This window comes from Cydia splendana, chromosome 13 (assembly GCF_910591565.1).
Source record: "Cydia splendana chromosome 13, ilCydSple1.2, whole genome shotgun sequence".
Lineage (NCBI taxonomy): Eukaryota > Metazoa > Arthropoda > Insecta > Lepidoptera > Tortricidae > Cydia > Cydia splendana.
Genome location: NC_085972.1, coordinates 17654767 through 17670460, shown reverse-complemented (window position 1 = coordinate 17670460; position 15694 = coordinate 17654767). Strand labels below are relative to the sequence as shown.

At 37.5% G+C, this 15694-nt stretch overlaps 1 protein-coding gene across 2 annotated transcripts; it reads left to right on the top strand.

Moving 5' to 3' along the window:
* The first annotated feature begins 3559 nt into the window (after positions 1-3559).
* Positions 3560-6876, top strand: LOC134796600 (uncharacterized). Of its 2 annotated transcripts, XM_063768772.1 has the most exons (3): positions 3560-3665; positions 3704-3968; positions 6095-6876. In XM_063768772.1, the coding sequence occupies exons 2-3, from the start codon at positions 3791-3793 to the stop codon at positions 6547-6549; spliced, it is 633 nt and encodes a 210-aa protein (XP_063624842.1). In that variant the 5' UTR covers positions 3560-3665; positions 3704-3790; the 3' UTR covers positions 6550-6876. The 2 variants fall into 2 exon arrangements, with proteins under 2 accessions (XP_063624842.1, XP_063624841.1); XM_063768771.1 differs by having other exon boundaries at positions 3560-3968.
* The last annotated feature ends 8818 nt before the right edge of the window (positions 6877-15694 follow it).

Below are 15694 nucleotides of genomic sequence, written 5' to 3'. Positions count from 1 at the left end.
GCGTGGCGCGTGGCTCACTCCGCGATTTCGTCGCTTTGCTACAGGTAGCTAAAAGTACATCCGTTCCACACATATTTTGGTGGCTAGCCATAACCCGCGCGTGGAGCTGTCGCCACCTAGCGGCCATATCTGTCCCGTAGGGCTAAGATGGTCGGCTCTTTATCATTTGTCATCATTATCAAACTACACAACGGGACTTAATCTCGTATTTAAGTTTTAAGATTTACCTCCGACGTTTCGAGGACGGCGTTGTCCCCGTGGTCTCGGAGAAGACTGGCTCAAGTTGACATCAATATCTTCTAGTCGCGCGAGTTTTTCGAACTACCCGCACTTGGTCTTGTTTATCAGTTTGAACGTTTTGCGCACTAGGGATGTTACTCTGTCGACACACAACACTAACGATATTCGATTTATCGACTGTCGATATTCGTTTCCGCTTACATTTGCTAATGACTGGATTCCATGTGGATGAGATCTTAAAACCCTCGTCCCGATTAAAATTGCAATGTTTTTTGATTTCAATGGCTTCCCGCACTTTTCTACTGTAGAAATGGCTATCCGTGGAAAGGATTTTAGGGTTATGCAGCTCAATCCAGTGGTTTGGTCCTGACTCCAGCAAATGCTCAGCCACGGCAGACTTGTTCACCTGACGACTTTTGACAGCTGCGATATGTTCCTTAACTCTTTCTGCTATGATGCGCTTAGTTTCTCCGATATAGGAACTACCACAACTGCAATCTATTTTATAAACGCCAGGTGACTGGAACGGAATAACGTCCTTTGGTGACCTTAGGCTCCCTGCAACTTTGGATAAAGGAGTGTACACTGTCTTTATAGAGTACTTTCCAAGTACTGTGCCAACTTTATCCGTTACCCCTTTTACATATGGCAAAAATGCCGGCTGTCTGGAGACATCAGGACGTTTCCCTCTTGCCTTTCGTCTGGGTTGCCACTTTTTTACCTTGTACCCGTTCCTCCTTAGTACCTCCTGAATATGCGACATCTCACTCTTTAAATATTCAGGGTCAGACAAATTATGTGCTCTGTTTACTAGCGAGGATGTGCTCTGTTGTGTAGTTTGATAATGTTTAATAATCGTGAAAGTTTAAATCAGTGATTTGTCATCATGTCTGTCACGTTCTAACAAATATGTAAGTATGAAAGTCACGCATGGCATGACAGGTGATAAAAATGCGACCATGATACCGCTTCTGATCTTAACAGACGCGTTTTGTTAGAGAGTGAGTCTTCTGTACCTAGTACTATTATTTATTCTGTGCTATGGTTTACTAAACAAATTAGTACTGCACTCTGGTGGCAGAACATTGCAGTAATACTCCCTATTAGATTGCGTTGTTTCATCACATAGTTCCTATGGCCACTTCCTGCCTCCATCATCATCATCATTTGACCAGCTCAATTAATCATAATATTGCATTGCCACCCGACTTAAATGTATGCAAAATTTTAGCTCATCGGAAATCGGGAAGTGGGTCAAATTTAGTTTTTAAGATTTGACCCACACTAACTAACAAACCAACTAACATACATACTAACAGGGTAAGTTAAATAAAAGATTGTAAAATATTGTTAACAATAACATCAATTTGAAACTTAGAGCATTTAGTAACTGGAGACGCCTTGGCTGACATTTTGTGTACAAAAAGTCTGCCGATTTTTGCGGGGGAGAGGCACGTCAAATGTATGGCTATTTGTACATGATTTGTACGTACCTAACGTACAAATAGCCATGTCAGACAAACGTCAGTCCATACAAAAGTGTGCACAATTGTGTAAGGTTTTCGGCAGAGGGGTAAGCTCTTAAAGGCGACTTCGGTTATTAAATGCTCTAAGATTTGAAAGCATGAATCGGTCTCTCTTCATTTTGATACAATAATTTTGATTATAAAACCTTTTTCTAAGCGTGCGTGCCGCAGTGGCAATGAAAGAAGATACAAAAAAAGAATTGATATGTCAGTCTGGCACAATAATAAATGTCGAATAACTCATATTTATAAGTTATGTTATTAAATCGCGTTTAGCCATTTATAAATAATTTTTGTGCATTCCAAAATCTGTCGTCATTGGTGGTTATGATAAAGGCGACTGGTGTTTATCACAAAAAAAATTAACGCAAAAGCAGGTTATGTGAGTGTTTATACAATCTTCACGAGATTAGCTGAACAGCGGTAAGTTTTAGAGCCTTAGATTAGCCTTAGCCGTAGCCTTAGCTGTTCGACCAGCGGTCAAAAAGTTATGATTAGTAGTAGTACCTATACATCATCGTCATTTAATCCATTGGGAGGGCTTTTGGCTATTATTCATAGAAGGTAGGATCGTAGAGAAGTGGTATACGCGTGCCTCCGTGAGGGACAAAACATACGCAAATGCGACACTGTGATTGGTCGAATTCATTTGTTGCCCACCATAATCCATACTAATAAAAAGGTGGGGAACAAACAAAAAGTGAGACTGACAAGGACAAGCAATAATACCGCTTTCTCTGCTACTCCTACTGAAAGTTCCATAAGTGCATCTCGTTCGGTCGTTTGGCCCCTCCCACGTTTCATCTCTATATTATTGTACCTCTATGCTATTATTACTATAGAGAAGCCATAACAATCAAAGAAATAGTCGCACTCGCAACCTGTACCACGCGAACAAAACGTCGTAAGTGCCGTAAGCTTCATGGCGCTTACGCGTAAAGGTCGCGAGACTCATGCTCCGTTTCTATGGTTTGTTGTCAAAACAACATCAACTCATGGCGCAAAATACTGGTTCTGTGTGCCGGTTCTACTTATGCGTTAATTATCACTAATTATAGTTCAACCTAATAGAGGTCACTGAAACTGCAGCCAAGGGGCCTCATAGTTCTCCATTACGTATTTAGTTAGTTAAATAAAATAAAAATTACCAGCTTTATTTAAGATAAAATTTATTTATGTTGGAGTAAAATTTTTCAAGCTAAACTAAACCCACTTCCCATTATTTAATTAAGCTGACAATGCAATATGTTATGTACATACCTTATTTAAAAAACTATATAATAATATGTACATACCTATTGTATTCCTCGTAGGTATAGAAATAATTGATGAAAGTTAAGCTTTTATTGAAAATTATTCTTGCCGTAATTACAGTGAAACTACAGTGCATACAATACGTTCTGTATAACTAGTAGCATGTCAGAGGTATTTTTATCTATATTTTGTAATATACTAGACGCATGCATGGACCGAATTAAAACTACCGTGTAACTTATTTGTGGTTAGTTAAAATAATGAAACTTTAATGTTTCTATTCGACGGAAGATGGCGTTATCAGACTAATTGTACTCGGCATAAACCGTGTCCTCATTCGCACGGTTAAAAAGCGTCGCGTTGGAATCTGACGCTGAAAGTACCTCACGCTAAATTCGATTTAATTGCCAACGCATAAAGTCGAAAGTCCAACAACGGTCGATAAAAACGCCCCACCGCGCATCGTTACGCGCAGCGCATCGTGTGAATAAATACACGGGCATCCATTTGTGTCACTCAAACGCTTTTTTAAGGCGCGTTGTAAAAGCGCTCTCGAACGGCTCCGTTAAATTGAATGGAGCATAAGGAACTCAGTGAATCTGTTCTCACAAGCATTAAAAAAATTGCCGGTACTGTCAGTTGGCTGTGAAGAGCAAAGAGAATATAACCACTACGTTGTGAAGAGTGTGAATGTGAAGTGTCAAACGTTATAGCCGTGCGCTCAAGACGCGTTTGCATGCATATACGCAATATATAGCGCCATTTGTAATATGTGGGAGCTTGACCCCGAGTCGTTGATATTAGAGGTCGAATCTCGACCTATACTTTATGTAAAACCATTGCCCGAGTACGCCAACAAGTCCCTAAAAAATGACGCTTGGGAGGAAGTAGCGCAGGCATTATCTTGTGACTGGGAATCACTTTCACCAGCAGAGGAAAATAAAAGATGTAAGTACACAATGTTTCTTTATTTATTTCTTTAAAAATACAATACCTACATTTACAAGTTAACTTCTCACTTTAAAATATATCATAGTATTTCCACGGAACGGAATCTTGTGGTGATGTAAAATATTTAAAGCTGCAAATCGTGCGTAAAGTTAGACTTTTTTACACTAGTGCTAAAAAGTAACCTGATTGATACATGAGTCTGATGAGTATTATGCGAGACCCGCTTATATATGACCCACCTGAACAACGCGCGATTGGGCATAAAGGAGTATTATTCGAGACCCAATAGTATTACTTGAACAACGCGCGATTGAATGAAGCTGAAGCTGTCTTTCGTACTCTGTACTTAAGAATATAAACGTAATTAATTAGATTATAAAGAAATAAAAAAAGATTCATGTTTTTTTGCATAATTATATGTTCTGAAATAATAATACAATTCATCTTCAATTGGCATAATGCTGACAACAGAATCCACATTGAAAAAAAATGTCAATTAAAAGTAAAACTTTTTTATTCCCTTCCCGCCTTTTTAGGGTTCCGTACCCAAAGGGTAAAACGGGACCCTATTACTAAGACTTCGCTGTCCGTCCGTCCGTCCGTCCGTCCGTCCGTCCGTCCGTCTGTCACCAGGCTGTATCTCACGAACCGTGATAGCTAGACAGTTGAAATTTTCACAGATGATGTATTTCTGTTGCCGCTATAACAACAAATACTAAAAACAGAATAAAATAAAGATTTAAATGGGGCTCCCATACAACAAACGTGATTTTTGACCAAAGTTAAGCAACGTCGGGAGTGGTCAGTACTTGGATGGGTGACCGTTTTTTTTTTGCTTTTTTTTCGTTTTTTTTTTTTTTGCATTATGGTACGGAACCCTTCGTGCGCGAGTCCGACTCGCACTTGCCCGGTTTTTATTCAACATTTAAGTGATTTAATTTTTGTAATTGCCTCGAACGTATCATAAGTTATTAAAAAACCGGGCAAGTGCGAGTCGGACTCGCGCACGTAGGGTTCCGTACCATAATAAAAAAAAAAACGGAAAAAAATGCAAAAAAAAAAACGGTCACCCATCCAAGTACTGACCACGCCCGACGTTGCTTAACTTTGGTCAAAAATCACGTTTGTTGTATGGGAGCCCCGTTTAAGTCTTTATTTTATTCTGTTTTTAGTATTTGTTGTTATAGCGGCAACAGAAACACATCATCTGTGAAAATTTCAACTGTCTAGCTATCACGGTTCGTGAGATACAGCCTGGTGACAGACAGACGGACGGACGGACGGACAGCGAAGTCTTAGTAATAGGGTCCCGTTTTACCTTTTGGGTACGGAACCCTAATAAAAATGAGTGATTCAGACAATTTTGGAGTTAAATTAACGCCACCAGATATCAAAGCAATGGCATCCGTTGCAAGTGACAGTATATTACCGGAAAAATCGAAAGCATTATACATTGCTCCCTATGAACATTTTTCGCAATTGTATTAAAAAAGTCTTGAACCTCGTGCGAAATGACATACTTCTCGCACTTATATCGAATTGCAAAATAGTCTGGAACCAACTGGTGCGTCAGATAATCTAATTACAATGTTTTACACGGTTTGCGTATACCGGTTGACGCATGCGTTTATGACATAAAACATCCGCGCGTTTAAGACTGCGTCGACCGTCTAGTGGGCATCATTAAATTAATTGTATTTTCTAATAAATCAATTAATTTATGTTTCAATCAGCATATTTTTATTGCTGTCATGCTGATTCCTCAACTTTTGGCCGTTGTTACATATTTTTATGGTATCGTCTTGGGTCGTCCCATTCGTTTTTCGTCAAGTTCTTAAATTAGTCCTATTCTGCTTTCGTCACTCATTCTACATTGAAAGCCGCCAACGATTGTGGCGAATGTAGAATGAGTGACGAAAAGCAGAATAGGACTAATTTAAGAACTTGACGAAAAACGAATGGGACGACCCAAGACGATACCATTTTTATTTTTGCTTTATCACCTAAACGGAAAAATGTAGCCACCAGTCGATGTTTGGATGTCCGCTGATTGTATTCCAAAGATTGTGGCCAGTTTTCTGTCTACTGTTTACATTTTTAACAAAAAACTTTTTTTATTTCAGGCAAAGAAGTACAAAGCAAATGGAAACATATTAGAGACAACTTCCGGCGCGAGTACCAAGCCCAGAATAATATTACATCTGGTCACCAAGGCGCAAAAAAAAGGAAAAGGTATAGGTATTATGACCAGTTATTATTTTTAATTCCTTATGTCAAGGATGCCCCCACACCAGGGAAATACAAGGTGCAAATTGATAATGATAATACAGAGCAGATTGTTTTAAAAGGAGAAACAGAAAAAACAAAAGCTATTCCTAGGGTGGACAAAAATATAAAAAAAGAAAAAAGTACATTTGAATATGAAATTTTTAAAATGATGAAAGAAGAAATGGCAACAGTTGATGAAGATAGAACATTCTGCATATCCTTGGTCCCATCTTTAAAAAAAATGGATGACGATAAAAAAATTGCTGCTAAAATAGATATATTAAAAATAATTCAACAGTATTCTGGATAGGTACTTAGAGCAGATCTCACAAGTGAAAAAAAGAACATTTAAATATGAAATTTTAAACATGATGAAAGAAGACATGGCAACATATCCTTGGTCCCATCGTTAAAAATATCGGATGACGATAAAAAAAATGCAGCTCAAGTGGAAAATCAGTACATACAATACAGCTACGTCATCTAATCCCAATAGCCCTTGCATCCGAGGCCCTTCGACTGAAGCGGTACCTTATCGAGGTCACTGAAACTGCAGCCTGTTAAGAGGCCTCACAGTACTATTCATTATTAGTAGTAGTTTATTAGTAAGCATTAATTTTATAAAATAATGTTTTTATTTACAAGCTTTTATTTAATTTCACCTGTCCCGTTGTCTGTCTCTCTCTGTGTGTGCGTAATTAATAGTAATGCGCATAGCAGTGCGTATACAGAAATTGCGGAGGTCCCCGCACTAGGCCAGGCCTGTATCGCGGGAGACCAGTTTACCATATTGTGCCATGCCTTAAGCTACATAATATACAGTGTGGAAAGATAAGTCGGGCCCTGGAGGGAAACTACCTTAAATCCTTAAGCTGGCTCATTTTACTTAAAGGAGACATTCCTTTATTTTAAAAAAGAAACAGAACTGCATTCAAATATTTTTCTTTTTAGGGTTCCGTACCCAATGGGTAAAAACGGGACCCTATTACTAAGACTCCGCTGTCCGTCCGTCTGTCACCAGGCTGTATCTCATGAACTGTGATAGCTAGGCAGTTGAAATTTTCACAGATGATGTATTTCTGTTGCCGCTATAACAACAAATACTAAAAACAGAATAAAATAAAGATTTAAGTGGGGCTCCCATACAACAAACGTAATCTTTGACCGAAGTTAAGCAACGTCGGGCGGGGTCAGTACTTGGATGGGTGACCGTTTTTATAGATAATGGTACGGAACCCTTCGTTTGCGAGACCGACGGTATTTTTTCTTCAATTTGGCTTGTCTAAAAAAATATTGAGTATCTAAATATTCCATTTTATGGATATTTTGTACGACAGACGAGTGTAAGACCTAATGTTTCTTGGAGAAATGTAATCTAACATTAACTGTATCGACGATTAGAATTAAATTGCGAGTGTTTTTTGGAATTTTTAGTTGGTTCGAGTCCCGGGCGAGGCAAGCGAGTTTTAGAAAATCTTTGAATGCAGTTTTGTTCCTTTTTTTAAATAAAGGAATGTCTACTTTAAGTTAAATGAGCCAGATTAAGGATTTAAGGTAGTTTCCCTCCAGGGCCCGACTTATCTTTCCACACTGTATAGTTGGGTGACAATGCAATAGTATGGTACCATGAAGAATATCTTCTGATAATGGAAACAGGAGTTGGCCACCTCCTGTCCCTTATCCCACCGCATTAAAAATTGGGTACCCGTATTTGACAGCAGAAGAAGATAGCGTAGTACCGCGGCATGTTTTGTGGTTGTAACTGAATTGTCCAACGTCAACTTTTGATAATCAAAATATATGTTTATTTGTACCGAATAATTTTAAACAACGCCATCTAATTTCGAAGTAGGTAGTATGTATCTTAGTCTCTACTTATCTTACAAAACTAATGCATTCTTGATTAGTAGGTACAGTAGCACAACACATTTTTTTTCAATATTTAGCGGTACTCCGTGATACAATGTGTACCTAGGTCAGGTGCGGAGGTATCCATAACGGATTTTCCTCCCTATAAAAAAAAAAAAAAAAAAGGTCATGCTGACCATTTTTTCTTATGGGGCCCGCCCCGATATCGCTAAATAAAAGGCCGTTTTTTGTACTGGTCAGACGTCGACTAGGTATTTATTATGGAATGGAACAGCAAATTTTTTGAAATTTTAGGATAGGATCCAGGAGGATTTTTCAATTAAACGATGAGGAGATCCGTAAAAAAAATTTTCAGTGTAAGAATCTGACAATTGTATCCGATTCTAAACTGTAAGGCTCCTTAACGACCGCAATCAGTCTGATGGACGGGAAGGGCTTCATTCAAATGCATAACCGCTCAACTACGGAACAACGCACCTGTATTACACACGCTGATTAATGCCACGTTTGTATGGAAAATTAATTGAAATGAAGGGAGATTCATTTACTGATTACCTACTTCGAATTATTATTTAATATCTGGGACCGAGCTTTGCTCGGAAAACATATAAAAACTCAAAAATGCGCGTTTTCCCAGAGATAAGACCTAGCTAGATCGATTTTTCGCCCCCGAAAACCGCCATATTGCAAATTTCATCGAAATCGTTACAGCTGTTTCCGAGATTCCCGAAATATATATATAAATAAATATACAAGAGTTAAACAATGAAGGTCGCAAAAATATGTGACACGATCTTATAAGTAGAGCCATAAGAACGTGTCACATATTTTTGCGGCCTTCGAAGAGTAACATGTTATTGCAGGTGACTGTACAATGGGTAGTCTGCTACGCCGAGTGCTAATGCGTAGAACATGACCAATACTCACTCAGAGCTCAGGCCGATTCGAATGTACAGTAGGTAACATTAGAATTATATTTGAATCATTTTATTTAGTTATCGTGCGTCTTGCCCGCGCCAATACATGTACGGAACGGAAAATGCTATTCTGATGTCAGTGTACGTTCGAATTGGGTTGACAGGCAATTTTTGAAGTGAAAACTTCTTTAGCGGCACTGGGCACTTTTTGAGGTGGGGAAAAAATGATAAACTCGAGACAGCGTAAGGCGATCACGTGACCGTAACGTTTAGATGGCCACTCATTTAGATGGCATTTAAATCAATAAAGAAAAACTCAATGACATTGCATGAAAAAGGTTCTAATCTTGTACGGGTTGAAATACGAGGATCTCACAGTTACATTCTAACTTTATATCACTCAAATATAATTCAATAAGATACATCTTGATGAAATCGCTAATAAAAGTGAACTCTAGTACTGGTGAATAAAACTCAAAATATCATGTCCAAATTTATTTAGATGCGAGGTCTGCAAGGTAATATAAGATACATCTTGATGAAATCGCTAATAAAAGTGAACTCTAGTACTGGTGAATAAAACTCAAAATATCATGTCCAAATTTATTTAGATGCGAGGTCTGCAAGGTAATTTTACAATTTCTATTCGAATTTTAAACAATTAACGCTACAAATTTCACTGACCAGCAATTTCGGAACTAAATTTTTTCAATAGAAAGGAGGATGGGTCAATTATATGTACATAGTGCTGCAGACATTTTGGATTAGTCATTGAGTTTTCACTTCTGTCGGCACTCCCGGAGTGCCACCCGTTTTTTTTTATAATAGCCATTTGACCACAGGTAACTTAAAACTAATGTTAATGATATATACAAAAATATGAACAAGGGGCTGTCCATAAATTACGTCATCGATTTTTGACGATTTTTGACCCCCCCCCCCCCTATAATCATCCAAAAATCATGCTTCAAATGACCCCATTTCCTCCTACTTCATGCTGCCGTCATCCGATGTCCAGACCCCCCCCCTTAATTTGAGATGACGTAATTTATGAATAGCCCCCAATGAGAAAAAAAAAATTACAGAATTAATGACGAAATAAAAAAAAATAATCTGCACTACAAAAGATATACTTACTCATCAATCTCATCATCTTCCTCGCGTTGTCCCGGCTTTTGCCACGGCACATGGGAGCCTGGGGTCCGCTTGGCAACTAATCCCGAGAATTGGCGTAGGCACTAGTTTTACTACAAAAGATATACTATGTACTTAATTAAAAAAAGAAGAGTATTAGAGCAATTTCTCTTCTTGCTCGCAATATAATTTGTCCAAGTAAATATGAATTAAGTCTACTACATCAAATTCAACAAACAATATATTGTTATTAGTGTGTACCATCGTCCACACTGTTAACTGTACATCGGTGGACCTTATGCCTTTTGTAATAAGGTCCACCGATGTACCTACAGTTAGGAGTGTTGCTGTTTGTACAAGTTGTACAAGTTAAACTATTTTCGACGTCTAGGGATCGACTTAGGACTTTAGACTTGATTCGACAAAGTTTGTCTAGTCTAGTCTCTTGAGACAGAGTCCGAGACTAGAATAAACGGGAATTATGTACCATTAGTTTCTGCTCGCGACTTCGTGAAGAATGATGATGATCGATAAAAACTACCCTATGCTCCCGCGGCCTCCCCCCCCCCCCATAATTCCCCGGGGCCTCAATCTGTCTTCCTACCAAATTTCATTTAAATCGGTCCAGCAGTTTAAGCGATAACAGACAGCTTTCACATTTATAACTAGCCTCTGCTCGTGACTTCGTCTGCGCGGGATGATGATGATAATTGATAAAAAGTATATGTCCTTCAGTAAGTTATATAATAGTACTCTGTCATTCTAAATTTACTTTGTTATCTTCTTGGTACGTACCAACTAATCTGGGGGCACGGCAGTGCCCCCGCCAAGTCGAGCGCGAAGCAAACACTGCCGTACCATCCTTTACTGGAACCATTTCGCCGCATTTTCAGGCCCCTATTTGAGAACCTCTGGATAAGACCAGAACGCAGAAATTTTGGTCATCCAGTAAGCTATAATCACATACTTAAAATCCAAAATCTCAAGTCTGTAGGTCATTTAGTTCCGAAGTTAAGCGAAAGCAAAGTTTCGCATTTATGACACTCACTCACTCATGATCATCAGAATAGAACTAGTACTTCCCATAAACTCAGAGAGCTGAAATTTGGTACAGAGTTAGGGTCTAATGGCCACATAAAGGGAAAACCTAAAAATATTGCAATATCAGTCACGTTTTAAAGATCTAAGAACTGCATAAGTAAGTTTGTAATCCCATATATGATATTACAAAGTTACTGTTGCAGTTCCTACAAATAGTAGGTAAAGTAAAGGTATACTACGATGTACGATGTAAGTATGAATGAAGATATGTTTAGTTATGATATGTGTATACATAGTATGGGTATGAGTACCCGAAAAGAAGGACTGCCTACAAAAAGAGATGAGATCCCATCAAAAACATTAGGTACATGTAAAAAGGTGCAAGTCTCGCAACGCTTTTACTACAAAAAAGTTTTGAGATGTAATGTGAAACCAAGTCGGTTATTTTAATCAGTGCCAGGGGGTGTTAAAACCGTATCAATAAGATATCTTTAATTTGTAATAAGTACATATAATGACTTGGCAATCGCACATAATGCTTTACTCGTATACCGTACTCGTAAATATGTGTAATGCTCAAACTGCAATTAGCGCTAGCGTTATGTTCAATTAGAATTATTTTTAATAGGTGACGATGATGGCCAAGTCATTATACGTATTACAAATTAAAGATATCTTATTGGTACGGTTTTAACACCCCCTGGCACTGATTAAAATAACCGACTTGGTTTCACATTACATCTCATAACTTTTTTGTAGTGAAAGCGTTGCGAGACTTGCACCTTTTTACATGTAATGTTTTTGATGGGATTAATTAATTATTTTTTATTTGTTAGCCTGGGGGCCAATTCCAGAAGGCACATTTGACGTTTCGATGGAATATCCAGTTGACGCGGATAATTCGTCACTTGTCGAATTGCGTACACTTGCCATCTGTCAGTGAACTATATCCTCACTAGAGGTGGGGCGTTGTACTGAAATAGTTTTTGGGACAGGTTTTTCTTAATGGACGACTTTTTGTTTGTCGAGTATTTAAAAGCACGGACTTTAATTTTCAAAATATAACAAATATGAAGTTGCCAACACCTCGTACCTCCATTCTTACCTTTACTTTAAGTAAAATATTTTTTTGTTAACTGACAGTCGTACGGGTATCTGTTGGATCAAAAAATAATGGAAATAATTTTTACATTGTTAATATGTCATTTGATTAATGGCCTTGACTCAAAACGTCACGATACGTCGGATCCCTACTAATGAAAAGTCGATATTTGCATAAATAACCCTTATTTGTAAGACGCTTAAGTACGGTAAACACTTAAATTGCCTATTTGGGGTGGTACACGTAAAACTGGTATTTTCATAGAAACGTACTTTTGGTACGCATTTTGCCAACGTGTCCCAGCTCTAGTTAGGATCGCAATGGATCGCAAGTTGTTGCATTTGACAGCGTGCGATCGTAACTGTCAATGAAATCACATCATCACTAGACTTTTTTGTCGATGGGTATGGCCGCCATATTTGGATTTATGACATTTAAAAGGGGATCCTACGGCATAGAGTAAACTGCATTCTTATTTTTCTACAATATTTTGATTCTTCTACTGGACGCAAGATGGAGTTAGCATCTTGGCGTTATAAAAATAAACCGCAAGAACATGACATGCAGTTGCGTGTGGTTGCGTGGGTGTAGATCTATCATGAAAACGAACATGACTGTGACAATTGTCTATGATTAAAAAAATAATTGACAAATATCATAAAGCAAATACATATACTCCAAAATGGCAAAAAGAAAACAGATTTATTATAAACATACTTACAAATGATATAGGTAAAAAGTTTGATTTGTAAACCAATGGTCGTGGGTCAATCAATCAATCAATCAATCATTTATTTATTTCTTTGAATGTGGTACATTAAAGATGTAATAACAGAATTTTGTTCAGCACATCCTGCCTGAATAGGCATAGAAATAGTGAGTCTTACCTAAACTGCATGCAAGTAATGATTATGTACATTAAAATTTAACATTAAATTATAAGTAATATCAAAAATATCAATCATAGAAGTCACAAGTAAACATTAATTTCATTCATTATAAGTAATATCAAAAATATAAATCATAGAAGTCACAAGTAAACATTAATTTCATTCAATAAAAGTATACAAATAATTAATAATTCAGGTAGTCAAATAATTGGTTCTACGTCAAATAATAATATAATAATAGTCAAGCCTAGTTTAACTCGTTAAGGAGCTTCTAGGAACTCTTTTATTGAGTAAAAACATTTATCGATCAAATAGGTAGTGAACAGCTTCTTAAATCGATGAACCGGGAGATTTCTCATATGTATCGGTATTTTATTAAATATTCTTGGTGCCATTCCAAAGAAACTATTTCGCATTAATGCCGTTTTCATAGGCTGAATGTATAACTGTCCCTCATATTGAGGGCGTATTGGCTGATTACGTCTCTCTGATACACTTGTAAACAAATGTGGATTTCGTTTTACGAATAGAGCTACTTCGAGTATATATAATGAAGGCAGTGTTAGAAGTTTTAGGGATTTGAATAAGGGAATACAACTATCTCTTACGTCTACACCGCAGATAGCTCTTATGCATCTCTTTTGGGCTATAAAAGCGGCCTCGCGATTTACAGAGTTTCCCCAAAAGATGATGCCGTATCTAATTTTTGATACTACTAGTCCGTGATATGCTACTAGAACTGTATCACGATTGGCTATTTTAGACAGTCTGTTAATAGCGTAGGCCGATTTGCTCAAGTACTTACATAAGTCATCTATGTGATTTTTCCAAGTTAACTGATAATCTATTAATAAGCCTAGAAATTTTGTAACAGCTACATTCTCTATTGTTGTACCTTCGTAGTTAACATTGATATTACTATTACTTGATTGTGCTGATGTCCGCTGATGAAAATGCATTACATTTGTCTTATCCAAGTTAATTATTAAATTATTATTGTTAAGCCATGTTATTATATTATTCAATTCTGTATTTATGTCATGTTCATAGTTTCTTAAATCATTACAGCGTATAATTGATGTACTATCGTCCGCAAATAAAACAATTGGATAATTGACATTCTTCGGCAAATCATTAATATAGACTAGAAACAATAATCCTAACTAGGTCCAATAATCCAATAATCCTAAAAAGGTCCTAACCCCGGCTATTATTAACAATGAACTTGTTGTAACTATCTTAACCGATTGCTTTTCGGTGAAGTAAAATATCACGAGGAAGACGGAGTAGCTACTATAAGGTATATATTTTTCCCCTCTGGGTTAGATGGCAGGGAGAGATAGTGAAGAATGCCTGAAAATAAGCATTTATTTTGTTGTTAGACTAGTTTTCTTTTATAAAATTTTTAATTGTCACAACAGCAAGCTAAAAGCCCTAAGCCATGAGCCAGGGTATGTTAGGTGCAGGCTTAGGGGCTAATCTCGAGGAAACCGGAGCTTCGGCGACTAGCTGCCAACTTTCCCAACTCACTTTTACATCAGCTCCTTTGATTAATAAATTCAGGTAAAATTCGTAAGAACTAGTGCCTGTGCCATACTCTACATTGGACGCTATGCCTAATTAGTTGTTATTAATGTTGAATTTTCAATGGCATATAAGACACCGGTCGTATACCGACTTAGAAATTTGGATTTTCTCAGTTTGAATGAATAGCAAACTGGAGAGTTTTAGATTAATTTAAAACTTTACTTATTATTCATTTTAGGTATTTTGTGAAGAAAGGTCTTCACAGACATTGACAGAAAATCGGGAAACACCGGCCAGGTGCGTCAGACCACGCAAAATATGCCTACTTCTTTTACCATGTATATCCATATATCATTAAAATACCGTCTTCGCAGCACTACACTTCAGTCCTTTTATTAGAAAAGTAATATATTTACTTGTTTAGGTACCTATATGTAAGTAATTTTGTTCTGTGAAACTTATTGTTTGTGTTACGAGACTTACGAGTAGGTAACTTTGGCACAATAAAGCCTAGATCTCAATAAGGCCTAGTTTACCCTCTGGGTTGGAAGGTCAGAAGGCAGTCGCTTTCGTAAAAACTGGTGCCTACGCCCATTATTGGGATTAGTTGTCAAGTAGACCCCAGGCTTTCTCTTATAAATAAATAAAATAATAAATAAATAAATATTAGGGGACATCTTACACAGATCAAACCTAGCCCCAAACTAAGCAAAGCTTGTACTATGGGTACTAGGCGACGATATACATACTTGTATAGATAAATACATACTTATATACATAGAAAACAACCATGACTCAGGAACAAATATTAGTGTTCATCACACAAATAAATGCCCTTACTGGGATTCGAACCCAGGACCATCGGCTTAGCAGACAGGGTCACTATCCACTAGACCAGACCGGTCGACCCTGGGTCGATGAGATGAGCCCTGGCAATTATGCCGGGATAACACAATAAAGAATATTTGGCTAAAT

What these genes read in the sequence shown, in the direction of transcription:
- LOC134796600 (XM_063768772.1), top strand. Translation starts at nt 3,791, where the DNA reads ATGTGGGAGCTTGACCCCGAGTCGTTGATATTAGAGGTCGAATCTCGA. An exon ending in AGCAGAGGAAAATAAAAGAT is followed by an intron (nt 3,969 to 6,094) that starts GTAAGTACACAA and finishes TTTTTATTTCAG; the next exon opens with GCAAAGAAGTACAAAGCAAA.